Genomic DNA, 22,638 nt, shown 5'->3' on the forward strand with positions numbered 1-22,638 from the left:
TATATATATATATACATATATACATATATATACATATATACATATATATATATATATATATATATATATATATATATATATATATATATATATATATATATATATTTATATATCTATATCTATATATCTATATCTATATCTATATATATATTACAATTACGAGTGTTTTCATATACAGTACAGGTATATATAAAACAAAAACATAAGTTTATGAAGAAAAACAGAATTAATGTAAAACATTCAAATGGCAAGTCTTAGGAGTGGGAGAGAGTGGCAACGTCTGTCCTCTATCGAGCCAGAAAGCAAAGTGGGTGCTCAGCCAAGGTGTGTGAGTGAGCTGGTAGCCAGTTACCACCCCCATCCCTCCCGCTAACTTAGCGGTTGGGGTGGTTATCCCTCACTAAATCTCATGGCTCGTCTTTTAGCTTTGCCGAAAGTAATATCCCCTAAAAATAGCGACGGGTTTGTATCTAGTGACAGAATATATCTGAATTATTCTATGAGCATAGGTAAAGCTAATGAAATGGATTTTGAAAAAGGGGGCCCTTACAATGTCAAGATTCATGGCTGGAGTACGAAAGGAAGATTGTACCACACGAGAAAATTAAAAAGGTATAAAGTGACCAGAAGCTGGAAAAATGGCTGTGAGACCTCAAATATGACAAAATTTTAGTGATGTGATGAGAAGGAATGGGGAATAGTTGGCCCAAAAGTAGCAGATATGAAAGTGATAGGATGAAGACCAAGAGTAAATGAAGACTAGTGCTACAGAAATATCTGATGATGATAAAAGGCATATTTACAATTTCAGAAAAGCTTTTAGGAAGGTATTTTGTATGTATAATAATCCTCAATAGCCTAAAAATAAGTGGCATGCATTCAAACCTTGTGCTACTAAACAAAGAATTGCTATACTTTATACTTACTAATCATATAATTTTATAACTTTGTCAGACCACTGGAGACGCTTTAAAATGGCAATTTCATTCTCGTAACCTTGCAACGTTGAGTCATCAAGGCCTTCTAATTCTACAACCTTAATAGCCTTAACTTCCCGAGACTCTAAATCAACTACCTGTGAAAAAGATATTGTACAGGGTAATCAATTAACAATACCAATTGGTTATAAAAAGTTCTTTTCCATAATTAGTAAAATATACATTAAAATTAACCAAACCAAAGTCACAGAGTTACTGTATCACAAAATAAAATACACATGTAAAATGGAGAATATAATACAGATGCAAAACTCAATTTTCAAAATCATTAAAGTTCTTTTTTAGACAATACCAAAATCATTAACTTCAAGAGGAAGCTTCTGCAATGTGGCATACCCATACATGTTGGATCCCGATTTGGTTAAAGCTTTCCTTTGCCCACACATATGCTGAATAGCTTGGCATATTCCTTGCAGCTCTCTACTATGCCTCAAAAAAATAATGAATAGTTTGGCATATTCCGCACAGCTCTTTCCTATACCTTAACATGGACTGAATAGTCTGGCATATTTCTTACAGCTTTCCTATGCCTAAACATATACTGAATAGTCTGGTATATTCCTATTCCCTTAAACATATGACAACTTTAAGCATACCGCACCACTGATTCTCATTAAGTATCAAACTGCAAAAACTGTTGTGTCTAGTTTCCAATTTGGCTAGGGTAGAAGAGGCTCTTTATCTATGGTATGTCGCTCTTCCTGGAGAACGGCACACTAAAATCAGAACAATGTTCTTAATAATTAGGAAGTGCCATAGCCTCTGACCATGGCCTTAATTTGTCTTAGGTTAGAGTTCAGGGGACATTCAAGCCCACTTTACCATCAATTTTCTGTTACTTTCATCTTATAAATCACTGTGTTGGGCAGGTTTAATAGAATGGCAAAGAATGCCTAGTGGGTCATGAAGAGGTTGCCTTTTTCCTACAATTAATTTTTTTTCCATACTTGATCTGTATTTTCTAAATAATTATTAGTCCTTCCTTCAGCTGAAATGGCTATTCTGGAAGGTATTATACATTGCATGGTGTGTTGATTGCCACATGCAGTACAGTTTTATCTAATGTTACACTAAATGAGGCATTGTTTATTTTGATTTTTCCAGTTTTTACTGTACAAGTGTTTATATCATTTTCCTTATTATTATCGAGTTTGTTTTCAAGTATGGTATAGCTTTTTTATTGGTTATAATTCTCATTATGTCTTAATATATAACACAAAATCAGGGACCAGTGCTTCCAAAAATTGCACAAATAAACTATGGTGTACAGTATTGTATAATTTGTGGACTACAAAAGGCAATAGTGAGAAACCATGCAGTTGCCTCCAGAAAGTATAGTATACAGTACTACTATATTCCAAAACATTGGTTCCTCAAAAGTTATAAAGGTTTGTGGTAGGCATAATTTTTGTGTTCGTTATTGCAATCCAAAATTTGATGTTGCTATTTTTCATTGAGTTTTTACCATCATGGCTAAGATAAAAGATGATATAAAGGACTTTGTTTTAACTGCCGATTTCAACTTTTACCATATGGATTGGTTTGATTCTCTTTCTCCTACTGATGGCCACAGTTTAAAACCTTTTAACTTGACTTGTGATTCAGGCTGAACAAAAAAATGTTAGTCAAATAATTGTATTTATATATTTGCTAATCCCAATGGTGTTTTGATAAATAAGGTTTATCCTCCAATTAGGAAGCCTGATCATGCTTTAAATTTGTTAGCAATTAAGAATAAGCAGGCTGTCCCTGATGTATAATACTATTGTAAGACACTAAAGCTTGTGCAGACTGGAATGGGAATGACATTTTGAGGGATATTTTGCATCTAAATTGGCCATAGTTGTATAAAAAGGGTGAGTCCATTGCTTTTAATTGTCAATTATGGTAGTAGGTTGGCCAGGGTACCAGCCACCCATTAAGATACTACCGCTAGAGAGTTATGGGGTCTTTTGACTGGCCAGACAGTACTACATTGGATCCTTCTCTCTGGTTACGGTTCATTTTACCTTTGCCTACATACTCTCACACACACACACCAAATAGTCTGGCCTATTCTTTACATATTCTTCTCTGTCCTAATACACCTGACAACACTGAGATTACCAAATAATTCTTCTTCACCCAAGAGGTTACTGCACTGTAATTGTTCAGCGGCGACCATCATCTTGGTAAGGATAGAAGACTCTTTAGCTATGGTAAGCAGCTCTTTTAGAAGGTCACTACAAAATCAAACCATAGTTCTCTAGTCTTGGGTAGTGCCATACCCTCTGTACCATGGTCTTTCACTGTCTTGGGTTAGAGTTCTCTTGCTTGAGGGTACACTCAGGCACGCTATTCTATCCTATTTCTCTTCCTCTTGTTTTGTTGAAATTTATAGGTTATATAAATTTTCTTCTTAAAATATTTTTTTTCCTTGTTTCCTTTCCTCACTGGGCTATTTTCCCTGTTATTAGAGCCCCTGGGCTTATAGAATCTTGCTTTTCCAACTAGGGTTATACCTAAGTAAGTAATAATAATAATAATAATAATAATAACAACTTACAGGCACTCTGAATTGACTTATAATAACTGTACTTAGCTAAGAACTGTTCCTCAGAGTCAGTCAACTGATAATTATGTTATTTTTATTAGTAAAATAAATTTTTGAATATACTTACCCGATAATCATGTAGCTGTCAACTCCGTTGCCCGACAGAATTCTATGGAGGGATACGCCAGCTATCACAATACTAGAAGGGGGTGTACTTACCAGCGCCACCTGTGGCCAGGTACTCAAGTACTTCTTGTTGACACCTCCTCAATTATTCCTCGGTCCACTGGTTCTCTATGGGGAGGAAGGGAGGGTCGATTAAATCATGATTATCGGGTAAGTATATTCAAAAATTTATTTTACTAATAAAAATAACATTTTTCAATATTAAACTTACCCGATAATCATGTAGCTGATTCACACCCAGGGGGGTGGGTGAAAAACCAGTGTACAAGACTAAAGGATAGCTAAGTATCCCGTATTTCATATAATCAGTTATCCACAATAACAATGAAATAATAAGTACCTGGTAAGGAAGTCGACTTGAACCGTTACTCTGCCTTTAATAAGATCGTCTTCCTTACTGAGCGCAGCGTTCCTCTTGGGAGGCTGAATCAACTCAAAGGTGCTAAAGTATACAGGGCTGCAACCCATACTAAAGGACCTCATCACAACCTTTAACCTCGGCGCTTCTCAAGAAAGAATTGACCACCCGCCAAATCAACAAGGATGTGGAAGGCTTCTTAGCCGACCGTACAACCCATAAAAAGTATTCAAGAGAAAGGTTAAAAGGTTATGGGATTATGGGAATGTAGTGGCTGAGCCCTCGCCTACTACTGCATTCGTTGCTACGAATGGTCCCAGGGTGTAGCAGTACTCATAAAGAGACTGGACATCTTTGAGATAGAATGATGCGAACACTGACTTGCTTCTCCAATAGGTTGCATCCATAACACTCTGCAGAGAATGGTTCTGTTTGAAGGCCACTGAAGTAGCCACAGCTCCTACTTCATGTGTCCTTACCTTCAGCAAAGCAAGGTCTTCTTCCTTCAGATGAGAATGTGTTTCTCTAATCAGAAGCCTGAATAGTAAGAAACTGAGTTCTTAGAACTTGGAAAAGAAGGTTTCTTGATAGCACACTATAAGGCTTCTGATTGTCCTTGTAAAGGTTAAGACCTTTTTAGATAGTACCTAAGAGCTCTAACTGGGCAAAGTACTCTCTTCAGATCATTCCCCACCAAGTTGGACAGGCTTGGGATATCGAACGACTTAGGCCAAGGACGTGAAGGAAGCTCGTTTAGCAAAAACCGAGCTGCAAGGAACATGTAGCCGTTTCAGATGTGAAAACAATGATCCTGCTGAAGGCGTGGATCTCACTTACTCTTTTAGCTGTTGTCAAGCACACGAGGAAAAGAGTTTTTAATGTGAGGTCCTAAAAAGAGGCTGATTGGAGAGGTTCAAATCTTGATGACATAAGGAACCTTAGGACCACGTCTAGATTCCAGCCTGGAGTGGACAACCGACGTTCCTTAGAGGTCTCAAAAGACCTAGGGAGGTCCTGTAGATCTTTGTTGGTGGAAAGATCCAAGCCTCTGTGGCGGAAAACCGCTGCCAACATACTTCTGTAACCCTTGATCGTAGGAGCTGAAAGGGATCTTACTTTCCTTAGATATAACAGGAAGTCAGCAATCTGGGTTACAGTGGTACTGGTTGAGGAAACTGCATTGGTCTTGTACCAGCTACGGAAGACTTCCCCTTGAGACTGATAGATTCTGAGAGTGGATGTTCTCCTTGCTTTGGCAATCGCTCTGGCTGCCTCCTTCGAAAAGCCCCTAGCTCTTGAGAGTCTTTCGAAAGTCTGAAGGCAGTCAGACGAAGAGCGTGGAGGATTGGGTGTACCTTCTTTACGTGAGGTAGACTTAGAAGGTTCACTCCTAGAGGAAGAGTCCTGGGAATGTCGACCAGCCATTGCAGTACCTCTAAGAACCATTCTCTCGCGGACCAGAGCGGAGCCAACCAACGTCAACCGTGTCCCTTTGTGAGAGGAGAACTTCTGAAGTACCCTGTTGACAATCTTGAACGGCGGGAATGCATACAGGTCGAGATGGAACCAATCCAGCAGAAAAGCATCCACGTGAACTGCTGCTGGGTCTGGAATCGGAGAACAATACAACAAGAGTCTCTAGGTTATCGAGGTAGTGAACAGATCTATGGTTGGCTGACCCCACAGGGCCCAAAGTCTGTTGCAAACATTCTTGAGAAGGGTCCACTCTGTGGGGATGACCTGACCCTTCCGTCTGAGGTGATCTGCCATGACATTCATACCGCCCTGAATGAACCTCGTTACCAGTTAGCTTTCGATCTTTAGACCAGATGAGTAGGTCCCTTGCGATCTAGAACAACTTCCACGAAAGAGTCCCTCCCTGCTTGAAGATGTAAGCCAGGGCTGTGGTGTTGTCAGAGTCCACCTCCACCACTTTGTTAAGCTGGAGGGACTTGAAGTTTATCAAGGCCAGAATAACCGCCAACAACTCCTTGCAATTGATGTGAAGTGTCCTTTGCTCCTGATTCCATGTTCCCAAGCATTCTTGTCCGTCCAAAGTCGCACCCCAGCCCGTGTCTGATGCGTCCGAGAGGAGACGGCGGTCGTGTTTCTGAACAGCCAAAGGTAGACTTCCTTGAGAAGAAAGCTGTTCTTACACCACGCGAGAGAAGACCTCCTCTCTTCGGAAACAGGAACTGAGACCGTCTCTAGCGTCATGTCCTTTATCCAGTGAGCAGCTAGATGATACTGAAGGGGGGGGAGGTGGAGTCTCCCTAACACGATGAACAGGGCCAGCGATGAAAGTGTCCCTGTTAGACTCATCCACTACCTGACTGAGCATCGGTTCCTTCTCAGCATGCTCTGGATGCATTCTAGGGCTTGGAAGATCCTTGGGGCCGACGGAAAAGTCCGAAAAGCTCGACTCTGAAGATCCATACCCAAGGAGACAATGGTCTGGGATGGAACGAGCTGAGACTCCTCAAAATTGACCAGGAGGCCCAGTTCCTTGGTCAGATCCATAGTCCATTTGAAAATCTCCAGACAGCGACGACTTGTGGGAGCTCTTAAAAGCCAGTCGTCTGACGGAGCCGGACACAAGATCATGGTACTGCTGCACAGTCTGTGAACTGTCAATCATGGGCAAGCGAGGAAGTACAGTGACAACCCGAATCTGTCTAGACTGTCTGGTTCGTACAGACAACTCCTTATCGGGTTGCTGAGGTTGCCGCACTGCGTCACAACAAGTCACTTCTGTTGGTTGTTGAACGTCTTCCCCGTGACACATTGACTCCGTAAACAAAAAATCCTCTAACAAGGACTAAGCTTGGACTGCATGTCTTGCAACACAGCTCAAGGTCTATGGGAGCAGGTGTGGTAACAGACGGGATTAGCGACTGAAGTGGAACCATTACCTTCCCTGGAAGCATGTTATGCTTAAATAAAAGTCCATAAGAGGCTATGCAGCTAAAGGCTCCCTCCAAATGACAGAGTCCTCAAGGGAATATCAGAAGGAGGGAGAAAAGAACTTTCTCATCTACAGGGACCATATCCTAGAAAAGCTAAGTTCTCTCAGTGAGGGTTCACTGGTGCAAAAGCAGCAGACTAGAAGGCAACGTTATGAAACTGCTTGACAGTCTAGTGAGTTGGCAACAACCAAAGATGTGTGACTGAGAAGCATGCGGTAAGGTATGCAGAGCATGTTGTATGCAGAGCATGCTATATGTAGAGCATGTTGTATGCAGAGCATGCTGAATGCAGAGCATGCTGTATGCAGAGCATGTTGTATGCAGAGCATGCTGAATGCAGAGCATGCTGTATGCAGAGCATGTTGTATGCAGAGCATGCTGTATGCAGAGCATGCTGTATGTAGAGCATGTTGTATGCAGAGCATGCTGAATACAGAGCATGCTGTATGCAGAGCATGTAGTATGCAGAGCATGCTGTAAGCAGAGCATGCTGTATGTAGAGCATGCTGTAAGGTAAGCAGAGCGTGTGCATGGCGTTTAACATTTCTCAGAAATTCCATGACCAGTGCTAGAGTGCTTTATGCATGCTTGCATGGGGTTAAATATCAACATAATATTAACCTTACATTCATAACTCATGATTCATATTTTTTGCCATATTCTGCGATATTGTTAAAAATATATTGCAAGGAATACAAATATATTTTTATAAGTAATACAAATAACCTCCATTATCATAAGGTTTGAAAATGGAGGTAAGGTATGCTGAACAGCAGAGTCAGAACGAGCTGGAACAACAATAGTTGTGGTTTCCTCTTCAAGACTATGTTGAGGGAACACCTGAGGCTCAGTCTGCAAAGGCTGATCAAAGGAAGTAGCAGAAGGTAGGCGCATGGGTGGAGGAGGCTGACTCCTGGCATGAGTGGCTGAACCCAAGAGTTGCGCTTGCTGAGCGGTTGGCGGAAGTGGAGTAGCAAGTTCCTGTTCCTGTGGTGTGAGCGGAGCGCGATGAGGTAGAGGCTGCGCAGAACAAGGTAAATGTCTCGCAAGCTGAGGCTCCTGAGGCGCAAGGCTAAGGTGTAGTGGTGCTTGCCTTGTGGAGGGTTGAGCTCACTGCAGCGAGAGCTGAGGAGACTGACTCAAGGACGGGAGAGGTTGTTGTACCTCAACCGAGTGTTGCATCACTGGTGGAGCAGCAAGTGGAGGCGGAGGAAGAGAGGTATAATCCTCCTGATCCCATTGTAAAGGTTGCCTTAAAGAAGGCGGAGGCTGAACACCACTGGGAACAGCAAACTCAGAACGTGGCTCAACATCATACGCCTGGCAGGTGGTACTGCGATCAGGCGGAGCGAGCGCAGGCGGAGCGAGCGCAGGCGGAGCGAGCGCAGGCGGAGCGAGCGCAGGCGGAGCGAGCGCAGGCGGAGGGAGTGTAGGCGGAGGCGGAGGCGCAACACTCTCAGCCCGACACTCACGCATCAAGACCGAAAGTTGTGACTGCATGGACTGCAGTAGAGTCAACTTGGGGTCGGCAGACACTAAGGTCTGCTGAGGTAAAGCCTTAACAGCAGAGATCTGTTGCGGCAGAACCTTACTCCTCTTAGGCGGAGTGCATTCAACTGATGACTGAGGAGAGTCAGAGCTAACCCAATGACTGCATCCGGGTTGTTGAACTCTAACTTCGTACGTCTGGCATAGGTCTGGACTTTATGTTTAAGAGGTCTTGAGACCTGAGACCAGCGTTTTCTCCCCTAAATTTCTTCTGCAGACGAGCAAAATAAGGGCTCAATCGTCTGCGGGTGGGAGTGACGGTCTCGGTAAGACACGCCCACAACCACCGAGGATACTTCTGTGCGCCGATCAAGGCCTGCTGAACCCTTATGCCCTTCGACATTGCTTCTCCCCTGGGCTTGGGAGCTTGCAAGAGGTCCCGGACTGGGAGGACGACTGGCGCGCACAGAAGTACCCTCACGCACAACACTGACACACTTTGCGCTAATCACTTATCACTTTGATTTTCTGTTTGCACTTATTTCACTGAACTCGAAACTTTAAGTGGTTTGTACCTGAAACACGCAATTCTATCCTTTCTCAAAAGTTAGTAATTGCGAAAACAGAATTACAATGTAACAGAAAAATCTAATGAAAGATAAATAATTCAGTGGCTGGAAAGAGACTAAACACTAGATCACTCTAGAAACGTTTACTTTCTTCCCCTAAAGAGACTAGGGAGAAGAGCAAAAACGATAACAACGTTACTCGTACGCCTGGCAGGCTTGAATGAAAACGTTTATCCTCCTCTTTCTCCCTCCGTCTCTATCTCTCTCTCTCTCTCTCTCTCTCTTGACTTAGAACCTGAGAGAAGAGCCCAATCATATATATCGTTAAAACATATTATTGTTAAAGGAAAAAACTGAAATATTTCCCAAAATAAAAAGTTCCTTTATTAGGATTAAAACCATTAAGTTAAGAAAGAATGAACAAAACGCTAGACACGGTTACTCTTACTGCAACGTGAAACCGTGAAAATTCTTTCTCTATCGTAACGATAGAGTGCAAGTTGAACGTTCTGAACGTCAACAACTGCAGAGACAAAACAAAACGTTAGTTCAACTTTGAAAACAGTACTAGACTATCAAAGAAATTCTTTCAAAGACATTAAAATAGCATAATATGTTAACAGGTAAAACCGAAATGACGGGCTCAATGTTAATTAACTTCGGTACCAAGAAAACACCGCCTACTATTAGGAAGGTCGAATATAAACAAATATAAAAATTAATTTTAATAAGTTTATAATAAAAGGAAGTTAATCGAAGAGGCCTATAAGAGGCGGAGAGATATAAAATAAATCTATAACTTTTGTTAAGCAAAATTAAGAAAGAGAGTCTATACTCTCTTAGACACCAACACTTCCGTCTAAGGGAAGGGTCGGCCATTTAAAGGTGAAAGAGAGTTCATACTCTCTTCGTCACCATAATTAATCAAATTAATTCCAAAAGCTAACTAAGCTAATATAGAAGTTTCCAGTAAAGCGACAGCCGAAATCAAAGAGAAATACTTCACCAAAGTCGTGAAAATACTCCAAGAACATAAGCGTATCCCAGAACGTCTTGCCGGAAGCACGGCAGAGGAATAATTGAGGAGGTGTCAACAAGAAGTACTTGAGTACCTGGCCACAGGTGGCGCTGGTAAGTACACCCCCTTCTAGTATTGTGATAGCTGGCGTATCCCTCCATAGAATTCTGTCGGGCAACGGAGTTGACAGCTACATGATTATCGGGTAAGTTTAATATTGAAAAAAAACAATTTAACAAAATAAATATCAGTGTTAGTACAACTCAAGGACTGAATGGTGGGATACCCTTAAATCTAAATTCTTTAGTGTATACTTAACATTTTCTCCTTTCCTTAAATCATATACAGTAGTTCTGTTACTGTCCAAAGACAAAGGCAACTCTTTTGACTAATAAGTTTCCCAGCAAGCCAGGCAAAGAAAAATTCAACCTGCCTCATTCCTGCTTTCTTGAAGCTAAAGTAATTAGTCCCCGGCCTTTTTTTGGATATCTTAATTATTTCATCTTAGCACATTATCTATCCAAAATAGGAATTTACTACAATTATTATCGTATAGCTGAATAAAGCCTCTTTCCATTGTTTTCTTAAATCTTCATATACGTAAATAATAAGAGAAAAAAATGGTAACTTCTGGACATAAATTGCATCCAATGGTCCTAAGGAAGTAACAATAGTAGACACATTATGTCAAATGGTGCTCAAAGGGTTAGTTTAGGTTTTTGGCAAAATTAAAGTCTTTACCGATTTAATCAACAGAAACTCGCCCACCATGAGATGGCAATAGGAGAAGCATACTGACACCTCACAGATCCACAAAGACATTGGTAAAAATCCTGCAGTTTCAATTCTTTACTTCAAAACTGAGCCCGAATCCAAGCAAAGCATCATTACAAACATTAAAGACAGGGAAAAGAAAAAGAGGTTAAACAGCAAGATTGGAAAAAGCTGATTAAATGAGGAGGCTGAAGTAATAATGCAAAATACAAAAGTAGTACTGTACTGAACAGAGAGTTTAAGACAAACTTGGGTAAAGAGTATTCGCCAGTTTATATGCCTCCTTGGCCATCACACAACTTCAACAGGGAAAAAATACTCCAGGGTTGAAGCTGAGGGACTATCAAGGCATTATCTCATCAAGATGAGGAATAATATACAAAAAACGAGTGACAACAAAGCCAGCTGACCTTTTTTATCAGCAAAATATCAAGTAATGGGCATTCATCAGCAGCAAAATGCAAAATACTAAATGACAAATTCGGAGATAATTTGTATTACTCCCTGACAAATAATAACCTGGAGTTATTTATATGGATATTCTTTCGGCGAAGCTGGAAGGTAGCCCTTAGACTTTAAATGCAAGGTAGCTGAGGGGTACCCAGCCTACTATGTCTACTCACAGATCAATAAACGTCACTCTTTGATTGCGGGCAGGACTTATAGGGGAACAGGTGATGGGGGGACAATTTATATAAATGACTCCAGGTTTGAATTAGGGAAAAATACAAATTATCTACGAATTTGTCATTTGTTCCCACACTAATAAACTTTACGTTATCTATGAGGATGACTTCCTTAGGTGGGTGGTAAGTCTGACTACTGGCTTATTTATTGACCTGGTCTCCCTTGTACAGTATTAGACTTTATCAGAGGAAAACCTTGCCACCTTTCTTATCAATACAGTGAAACTAATAGCAACCTGAGCAACCAAAGTACATAGCTGTGAGAGATAGCATATTCCGAGTTAAATCAGAATATTACATATATATATATATATATATATATATATATATATATATATATATATATATATATATATATATATATATATATATATATATATATATATATATATATATATATATATCGATGGAAAGTGAAGATGAAGAAAGCATCATGCCAATTGTTTCCGTTAAAGATGTTCAAGATGCTTTAAAATCCCTTTTGTTAAATAGTGCCCCGGGCCTGGATGGAATCACAGGGAATCACTTGAGATATGCCCATCCAACTCTGTATGTGCATCTGTCACTTTAGTTCACTTGTTTGTGCAGACATCACTTCGTATCAAAAAATCTGACTGAAATAAAAATTCTGAATTTAGTTAAGGATTACCATAAGTCTCTCTCCGATAAGAATAACTATCGTCCAATAGCCCTTGCCTCTATTATTTCTAAGTTATTTGAATGCATCATCCTACAAAGATGCAAAGACTTGTTAACAACTTCGGATAATCAATTTGCTTATAAAACTAAACACAGCACTGATATGGCCCTTTTTCTTTTTAAACAAACATGCCAGTTTTATAGGTCAAAAAACACTCCAGTTTTTGTATGCGCAATGGATATGTCCAAGGCTTTCGATAAAGTGTGTCATGAAAGATTATTTCAAATTCTTAAAGAGACGACGAGTGCCTTTTTACATTATAGCACTGCTACAGTACTGGTACAAAACTCAGGACTTTAGAGTAATGTGGGGCAATAGTCTTTCCTCTCCTTTTAAACCCAGTTGTGGTATTAGACAGGGTAGTGTTCTATCAGCACTTCTGTTTGCCGTATATGTGGATGATTTAAGTACAAAGGTCCTCAGCCGGGAAAGTGGTTGCACAGTGGGAGAGGTTAAGGTGAATCATATCTTTTATGCAGATGATATAATACTTTTAGCCCCATCTTTAAAGGCGTTGCAAATACTCATAGATAAAGTATGGAATATTTGAAATACCATTATCTTGAAGCCAATCCTGACAAGACCAAAGTTCTTGTTATAAAGCCCTGGAATTTTATGTCACTTAGTGAACCGTCACTCTATATTAATGACGTCAGGTTGGAAGTCGTTAAGTCATGTAAATATCTTGGCATGGATATTAATGACAATCTAAAGGACAATGACCATATTGCATCACTCTATCGAGGGCAATGCTTGCGAGGCAATATGTTGCTAAGGAACTTTCATATGTGCAATGATGAGGCAAAAGTGCATTTGTTCAGATCTTTTTGTACTTCCCTGTACTGTATGCCTCTGGCAATGAAATGTAAAAAGGAAACCCTACGAAAACTTAAGATATGTTACAATGACTCTTTTAGGTACCTGATGGGAATAGAAAGGTTTTCGAGAGTAAGTGGACACTTTGTTTCTTTAGGAATACCAACATTTGAGGAATTAGTGAGAAAATGCATTATAAGCTTGTTTCAGAGAGCAAAGAGTTAAAAAAACCACTTAATTTGTGCAATTTTTAACAGTGATAGTTTTAAAAAATCATCAGTTTTTAGAGTGGTCTAAACACATTTTCTGTGTTTAGACCTTTTGTTTTATTCTTAATATATTTGTATATAACTATTAATTTTATTGTAATATTTTGTATATGGCTCTACAGCTGAAATAAAGAATTTGAATTTAAATATACATACATACATATACATACATATATATATAAATATATATAATATATATATATATATATATATATATATATATATATATATATATATATATATATATATATATATATATATATATATATACACAGTATATATGTATATGGCTCTACAGCTGAAATAAAGAATTTAAATTTGAATATACATACATACATACATATACATACATACATACATACATACATACATACATACATACATACATACATACATACATACATACATACATACATACATACATACATACATACATACATACATACATACATACATACATACATACATACATACATACATACATACATACATACATATATATATATATATATATATATATATATATATATATATATATATATATATATATATATATATATATATATATATATATATATATATAATATATATATATATATATATATATATATATATATATATATATATATATATATATATATATATATATATATATATATATATATATATATATATATATATATATATATATATATATATATATATATATATATATATATATATATATATATATATATATATATATATATATATATATATACAGTATATATATATATATATATATATATATATACATATATATATATATATATATATATATATAAAGACGTTTCCAAAAGCTTACCTCGCGTGAAGCATTAGGAACACGTACAAGTATGTAACAATAATAAACTAAACTGTGATACACAAGGGAAATGGTTATAACCTGCAGAAGTTGAAGCCAGCTTACAAAGGAACCCATGGCACTGTTCCCCAAGATAGGTGCCCCAAGATAGGTGAAGATGAAGAAAGCACTCACCCCGGGTAACCAATGTCCTCAACCTTCTGCTACTTGTCCAGGAAGGAGCGCAAGGTATTCTTAAACCACTCTTTCTATAACCACCACAGGACCAATAAAGAAAACGTATTGGGTCTTCAGTGGGTCATGTCCTGCAGGAAAGGTGAGGTGATGGTCACAAAGGAGCTGCTTCTAAGCATTATGGGCGGATCCCGCCCTAAAACATTATGAGCTCTGGATCACCTCAATGAGGAAGAGAGGGATTCAGTGACTGGTATATGACCCTGTGTGTCCCAGTCACAAACAAGTTCCTTATAAGCCTCCTTTGACCATCCTAGGGTTAGCGAAGCGTGCTAAACCTTTGGGGCGAGCTCTTATATTGTTTTCCTGAGGTATGGCCTTAATTTAATCACTGACGTGAAAAGGAGGACTCAATGACTGGTATATGACCCATTGGGTTCCAGTCAGAAATGAGATTCTCATGAACTTCCTCTGCTGTACCCTTGGGGCTACCTAAAGCATCTTCCTCAAGGTATCACCTCAAGTTAATTACTGGTCACAAAGCGGAGGGTTCCCAATTTGGAGGGTGAAGCTGTCTGGATAAAAATTGTACACATTTGTACACATGCCACTGTTGGGGGCGACCCATAGGGTACGCCTATTCTCTTGGTCGAGGGCCAAGCTGGGAGAAATCTGTCCTCACGATCAGGAGAAGATCTGCTTTTTAGGTGTCCTAGACCTTCAAGAAAGGGCACCACGGGACCGAAGGAAGCCACCCATGAAGGGGCTTTATTACCTTAATAGGGGTAATTAAGCTCAAAGTCTGAGAAGAGCAACGATTGGTAAGCCTCCATTTGACCTTCCTAGACGAGATGCTCCACGAACGAGGGATGGTTTTCTCTTGCCAAAGTCTAAGAGCTGGCTTTTCAATGGCAATTTAGAGTGTATGACTGGAATAGCACCCTCGAGAAGAGCTATATACATCATCCAATCCTCACCACAGAGCATATAGTCGTAAAGGAAGTCCGTAATGGGTTCTCCGAATTTGTACACATGCCACTGGAAGTGACTTGTCTTTTAAGCAAGACGAATCTTGCCGAGGAAGCTAGTCCAATGGGCTAGTCGAGTCTCTTAATGAGTAAAGTCTACCAACAAGTTTGCTTGGTGGCGGGAAAAAGCCCTATTTTTCTTGGAGAAATTGCTCGAAGGAGGGAGCCAAACAGGTGACCGCAGTCCTTCTCCCGCAGGAAGAAGATTAATATCTAACATTGATATTCTGCTTACTGAGGGAAGGCCTCTAAATACACGCCACTAGAGGAAGTCTCCCACAAAAGGGGTAGATTCGATAAAATCCAAACCTGTGGACAGGATATCCCGATGGGGAGATTACGTAGAAGCAGGAAACGTTTCCCACGAACGGGAAACAAACGAGATGCTGATATTCCTCTAAGCACTTTCCGAGATGGTATCATTCGTGCTCTGATCATAGTCCTGAGGACGTGTGGTCCTGTATGTGGCCCCCCCTTTTCTTTGATTCCTCTGTATGATACGCCAAATCCAGGAAAAACAAGATCACCTTCCTGCCAGAGATTCTCATCTGGCAGCCTCTTTACCAGGACAGTCTCATGCTCGGAGCTCATGGAGAACCAGATGGACGGACGATTCCTAGGGCCAAAGGACCTGGGGCCTGGCTCGTCCTGAGGAGGTCACATTCGACGGGGACTGATGCGGTCTTGTCGAACCTTCGGAAATTTCTACAGGCTGATGACCAAGTCAAATTCCCGTATTGGATATGACAAGTCAGGTATTTCCTTTGATTACTCAAATTCTCATATCGTGGTAAACTAGAGGAGACGACTCGCAGGAGCTCAAGACTTTTAGGATCAGTCAGTAGTCAGAAGTCTTGGAGACGAGGCTGATCCTGTACGGGAAGCCATGAGCTGTGATTGCAAAACCTTTCCTTCGTATGACAGGGTTTTGAAGGTAAAACTCGTTTTACGAAGAGAGACAAACTGAAGACTTCTGACCGACGAAGCTCAGCTGTATCTTGGCGAACTGCATCTTCCCATGAGACCGGATCTTCTAATCGCAAAGAAAAAGACAGACCGCTTCCCATTTCCTAAAGGAAGATGAGAGAATATACTGTATCTTGCAACTTGAATGTGGACTCTGTCCTCGGTAAAAAAAAAAAAAATAAATAAATAAATATGTGGACTCTGTCCTCGGTAAAAAAAAAGAAGCTCGTGGGAGGGGTTTTCCCATTACTGGAAAAAAACTAACTCTAGAATGAGGAAAGAAGATATTCCTTCCCAACAACCCCGCCCGAAGGGAGAGCTCCGGTTACGGAAGTCATCGGCCGACTTCATAAGACCGAGTTTCATGAAGTGTCAGGCAAAAATATTTTTCGGCAAAGGATTTTGCGGATGGAGGGTTAATGTATTCACACGAAGGTCCAAGGGCGTAAAGGCCGACAGAGACCGGGAGTACACAAAACACTGACAACCTCTGTTGTTCTCATCAGTCACCCATGGAGGGCCGACCGAAATTGTAGCAATTAAGTTACTATAGCTGTCATGTTAGACAGCACTGAATTCAATGCTATAAGAGGGAGAGAATGGGAGTGGGGCAGTAATCCCATGGGGTTGTCTCCCAATGGAGGGGGAGGAACAGATTCAAGGGATCTGCCCCCCCCACCAAGTCCAAGATCCAATTTGCTGGAGACTGCCTAACTAGCGCAGTTCCTATCCTAGCAAAGTCGGCTCGTGAGCAGTCCTATACTATACAGGACAGCAAGGGAAGAGATAGCAGCCGAAGCAGCAACCTGGTCCTTGAGGCACCTGGCCTGTAAGCTCTTCTGTAGTGGGAACGAAGTGTAAGTGAAGCACGTATGTTCATGAGGGATGAATGCCTGCGAATGTGACGGATTTGATGCAGAAACCTGACCACCTTAATGCGGCTTCTTCAGATCTCGCAGAAGGAGAGGAAAATATCTTCGGGAACCCAAGAAGCCCAGTTTGTGAGAAACAAATAAGAACCCAAAGGGCGAGGGGCAATGTGCTTTGCACTCGTTTATTATCCCAGTCGTCGATGAAGGGTGCATTTCTAGGTTCCTAGAAGGAAAAACTGTGTTAAACTTCAACTCTACGTGATTTAACTAAGTAGTGTAAGCCCTGGAGCGAGGAGAAGAGACGATCTATGTCATCTAGGTGAGAGTACTTTCTAAAGAAAGGCTCTCGAGAGCAGCTCCCTCTCAGGAAGCCCACGATCCAAAGAAGGGTCTTTGACAGCACGGATAGTTCTAGAGCTTTACCTTGGATGGCAAAGTATTCAGGGCTAAAGCATAAATGCTGATTTTAACAACCTTGAGAGCAGGCTTAATGGTGAACACGAGCCTCCGACCAGCAAACGTCAAGTAAGCAAACAGCAAGCAAGTGAACGCCGAGCTACTGTCGTGAGACAATGTCTAACCATTAAAAAAGGCAACTGGCAACTGACGAATTGGAGATCTACCGAATCGGAGCAATGATGACCCACGAGCAGCAGATTGGCGATCGGCGAGCTCTGAGCTGATGCTTGGTAAGCTGGCAATCGGAGCTATAGGAAGGTGCTCAGATATTGGAGATCAGTGATCAGGGATCGGACATTAGAGATCAGGGATTGATGATCGGAGGTCAGTGGTTGACCATCGGCCACTAATGAACTAGCAATTGGTGATAGGGTGTTAAACGATCGACAACTGTGATCGTGAGCGTGTAGCTTGTGATCGTGAGTGTGTAGCTCGTGATCATGAGCGTCTACCTCATGATTGTGAACATCGGGCTCGAGAATGTGAGCGTTTAGCTGGTGAAAATGAGTGTCTAGCTCGTGACCTGCTCCGAAGAGTGGAAAAGGGACGCATCCAATTCCTGTCGAACCAGGAAGATTGCCTAACAGCGGTTGTGTAGACTCTCCCTTGGAAGGGCAAGTTCCCACACCTTGAGCCAAATCTCCCAGAGGCACTTATTGCCTTCCTTCAACTAGCTCTATCTCAAATTGAAGACTGATGCAAGGTGTTGCTTGCGAAACAAAGCAGAGGCTTGTTTCTGGGTTTTCCTCGAAGGGATTACCTGAACAAAGGATGGGAAAGGAAAAATCCAATTACTGCCAGAGGAATACCCCAAAGGGAAGACCGAACAGGTGAAAGATGATTTTCCCGGGGACGGGAGGCAACCGACATAGGTAAAGCGTCTGCCTCCAGGCGTGTCTTAAATGTGATGGTGAGCGTTAGTTCATGACCGTGAGCGTTCAGTTCTTGATCATGAGATTCTAGCTCGTGCTCGTGAACTTCTAGCAGAAGTGTCGAGATCGTGAGTGACCTTCAATCTCGTAATTATGAGTGTTTAACTCGTGACTGTAATCGTCTTCAAGAAGAAGAGCACTGAGATCGTAAGTGACCTTTGATCTTGTGATTGTAAATGTTCAACTCGTGACTGTGATCGTCTGCAAGAAGAGGAGTGTCGAGATCGTGATAACTATCGATCTCGTGATCGTGAATGTCTTCTAGAAGAAGAGCGTCGAAATCCTGAGTAACTTTCGATCTCTGTGGTGATTATTCGATCGTCAGGAACGACGTCCTGACAGGAATCATCAAGAAGGAAGAGAAGATAATTGGTCTCAGCCTGGCATTTAGTGAGCAGATTGAGAGCTGGCCATGGGTTGACAATTGTTTGTAGTTTCGTGATCAGCAGCAGGCGGACTTTGTACACAAGGGCTGGAAAGTTGCCTGTGGGGAGAGCGAGATTGAGTGGGCTAACAGGAGGCGAGGCAGACCTCGTAGACAGCATAGATATCAGCTGCAGCAGCACTCCTACGTCGGCTGTAAGCGCTGAGGAAAAAACAAAAGAGAATTAAAAATTCTTCCCCTCCGGATGAAAGAAGGATGAGCATAAAGCAAATGTCTGAATCTAAGCCTGAAGGAGGAGAGAGGGGAAACATCCGTTCTCTACAAGCCAAAAGAAAAAAAATTGATGTGGTTCATTGATCCTTGAGTAGATATGGCTGGCTGTTACATAAATAATGTAAGGTTTGTTAGTGTGGGAACAAATGCCAGTTTAAAGACATGTCTTGTGTAAAACAGAGGTTTGTCTCTGTGAAGGCAGTCTTATGGAAATAAAATTACAACACCTTTTAGTCATGCGTGAAACTAAACAAAAGAACATAAAAAGGCATCAATTACTAATGGAAATCAACCAAATCATGTGGCAAATAAGCAAATGGGAGGCAGAAATTTAAACAAAATAAACTTACCTCATAAACTTTACTAGAACCTCCTCTACCAAGAAGTCTTAATTTCATGAACTTGTGCCCATTAACTTCTAGATGATCAAACTTCTCAAGTTTCTGATTTAGGGTTGGTATTCTGATATTTGGGGTGCTACTAGGTGGTTTTAAATTTATTTCTTTAGTGCCTGGAGTGTTGTTGTTGTTATTCAAGTTGCCTGAAATATAACCACAATCAGTGGCCTGCTGTGAAGATGCACTATTCTCTTGCACTACATCTGAAGTTTGAAGAAATTGGTATTTTGGCACAGATCGAGAAGATTCTCTGATATTCAGACCTGTCAAATTAGTTGCAGAGGTACTTGAAGACATCACCTTATGATGGTCAGCTAATGGGGTATTTGGAGAAGCCTTCCTTATCTGCTGGCCAACACTATTCTCTTGCACTACATCTGAAGTTTGAAGAAATTGGTATTTTGGCACAGATCGAGAAGATTCTCTGATATTCAGACCTGTCAAATTAGTTGCAGAGGTACTTGAAGACCTCACCTTATGATGGTCAGCTAATGGGGTATTTGGAGAAGCCTTCCTTATCTGCTGGCCAACACTAAATATTCTTTTGACGTCAATCCCAGCATTTTGCTGTGTGCTGGAAGAAACCTCTGACACATTAGTTGACAATGTAACAGGTGAAGGACAAGTATTGGCTACCTTTGAAGGCCGAATATCACTACCAAAGTCTCTACTAGAAAGGGAAAGTTCTCTCTTTGTTACAAGATTACATTGGTGGTCCATCTTTGAGTTTTCTTCCTTGGTTTCATTTTTAATTTGTAGGGATCTTACTAGACAAGGAGGTTTGCTTGCCAGCTTCAGAGTGTTCTTTTTACATTCATCGATGGTACTTAAGAAGATGCCATTTTTCTTGTTCTCCTTATCTACATGGCCACTCTGAACTTGTTTTAGATTTTCAGATGAAGAACTGATGGATGAAAAATTAGCCAAATTGTTATCAACTCTGGCACTTGTTGACACTTTAATCAAATATTTACTTTTCAAGTCTGGTGTTGAGACAGAACGCTGCATTTTTTTATCAGATACATCAGACTCTTGTTTTGTGTGCCAATTTGTATTAGCATTTGGGCAATTTTCTGGATGTAATCCTTTATGATTGCTTGAAACACCTGCATTCTCCACACCATTTGAAACGGTATAGCTACTCTTTGCCTCAGCAACTTTACTTGTTGACATATAAGACCTGAGTTCACTGGTGTTGGACTGAAAAGAAAAAGTACAGGTGAATTACAAATGAGTAAACTGAAGCAATACAATTTCTTGGGAGAAAACTTCTACCTTTGCACCAATTATAATTTCCTTAAGTCAATACCAATGAACATTTATTGCTATAATTAATCAAAAAAATATGATGACAACAGTACATCCCAAAACAAAGATATGTTTCACTAGTAAAATACACTGGAGAGAGAGAGAGAGAGAGAGAGAGAGAGAGAGAGAGAGAGAGAGAGAGAGAGAGAGAGAGAGAGAGAGAGAGAGAGAGAGAGAGAGAGAAAATGTACATCCTTTCATTATCTTCTCTTATAATTAGCAATTAAGGAGGCATTGCTTTCACTTACACCCCAGCATACTATACAAATTTACACTATAGGAAATACAAACCTTGGTTATTTGTTCTTCAGGGGATGTAGAATTTGCCCGGTCTTGATTACTTACTCTATGTCTTGATAAAGATCTATTGGGCAGCCCAAATTTACTGAAAAATGTTATTTTCATTAGTAAAATAAATTTTTGAATATACTTACCCGATAATCATGTAGCTGTCAACTCCGTTGCCCGACAGAAATCTAAGGAGGGATACGCCAGCTATCACAATACTAGAAGGGGGTGTACTAACAGCGCCACCTGTGGCCAGGTACTCAAGTACTTCTTGTTGACACCTCCTCAATTATTCCTCGATCCCACTGGTTCTTTATGGGGAGGAAGGGAGGGTCAATTAAATCATGATTATCGGGTAAGTATATTCAAAAATTTATTTTACTAATGAAAATAACATTTTTCAATATTAAACTTACCCGATAATCATGTAGCTGATTCGCACCCAGGGGGGTGGGTGAAAACCAGTGAACAAGATTAAAGGATAGCCAAGTATCCCCACATTTCATATAACAGTTATCTCTAATAACAAATGAAATAATAAGTACCTGGTAAGGAAGTCGAATTGAACCGTTACTCTGCCTCTTTTTTAAGTTCGTCTTCCTTACTGAGCGCAGCGTTCCTCTTGGAGGCTGAATCAACCCAAGGTGCTAAAGTATATAGGGTTGCAACCCCTACTAAAGGACCTCTACACAACCTTTAACCCAGGCGCTTCTCAAGAATGAATTGACCACCCGCCAAATCAAAAGGATGCGGAAGGCTTCTTAGCCTACCGTAACAACCATAAAAACAACAAAAGAATTCAAGAGAAAAGTTAAAAAGGTTATGGGATTAAGGGAATGTAGTGGCTGAGCCCTCACCTACTACTGCACTCGCTGCTACGAATGGTCCCAGGGTGTAGCAGTTCTCGTAAAGAGACTGGACATCTTTCAGATAAAAAGATGCAAACACTGACTTGCTCCTCCAATAGGTTGCATCCATTACACTCTGCAGAGAACGGTTTTTATTAAAGGCCATCGAAGTAGCTACGGCTCTTACTTCGTGGGTCCTTACCTTCAGCAATGCAAGGTCTTCCTCCTTTAAGTGAGAATGTGCTTCTCTGATCAGAAGCCTTATATAATACGAAAGCCCATTCTTGGACATGGGTCTCGAGGGTTTCTTGATGGCACACCATAAGGCTTCTGACTGTCCTCGGAGAGGTTTAGACCTCTTTAGATAATATTTGAGAGCTCTGACAGGGCAAAGAACTCTCTCAAGTTCGTTACCTACCATGTTGGAAAGGCTAGGTATCTCGAACGATCTAGTCCAAGGACGTGAAGGAAGCTCGTTCTTCGCTAGGAATCCAAGCTGGAA

At 40.5% G+C, this 22,638-nt stretch overlaps 1 protein-coding gene across 2 annotated transcripts in view; it reads right to left on the reverse strand.

Annotated features, from left to right (window-relative positions):
• Mps1 (Monopolar spindle 1) overlaps positions 1-22,638 on the reverse strand; it is a 104,122-nt gene that overhangs the window by 39,227 nt on the left and 42,257 nt on the right. For both annotated transcript variants that reach the window (XM_068378889.1, XM_068378890.1), the window contains exons 3-5: positions 21,292-21,385; positions 19,645-20,892; positions 927-1,075 (exon numbers count right to left, since the gene is read on the reverse strand). In XM_068378889.1, the coding sequence (XP_068234990.1) occupies positions 927-1,075; positions 19,645-20,892; positions 21,292-21,385 (1,491 nt within the window). The remainder of the gene's footprint in view (positions 1-926; positions 1,076-19,644; positions 20,893-21,291; positions 21,386-22,638) is intronic.

This window comes from Palaemon carinicauda, chromosome 8 (genome assembly GCF_036898095.1).
Source record: "Palaemon carinicauda isolate YSFRI2023 chromosome 8, ASM3689809v2, whole genome shotgun sequence".
NCBI classification, from domain to species: domain Eukaryota; kingdom Metazoa; phylum Arthropoda; class Malacostraca; order Decapoda; family Palaemonidae; genus Palaemon; species Palaemon carinicauda.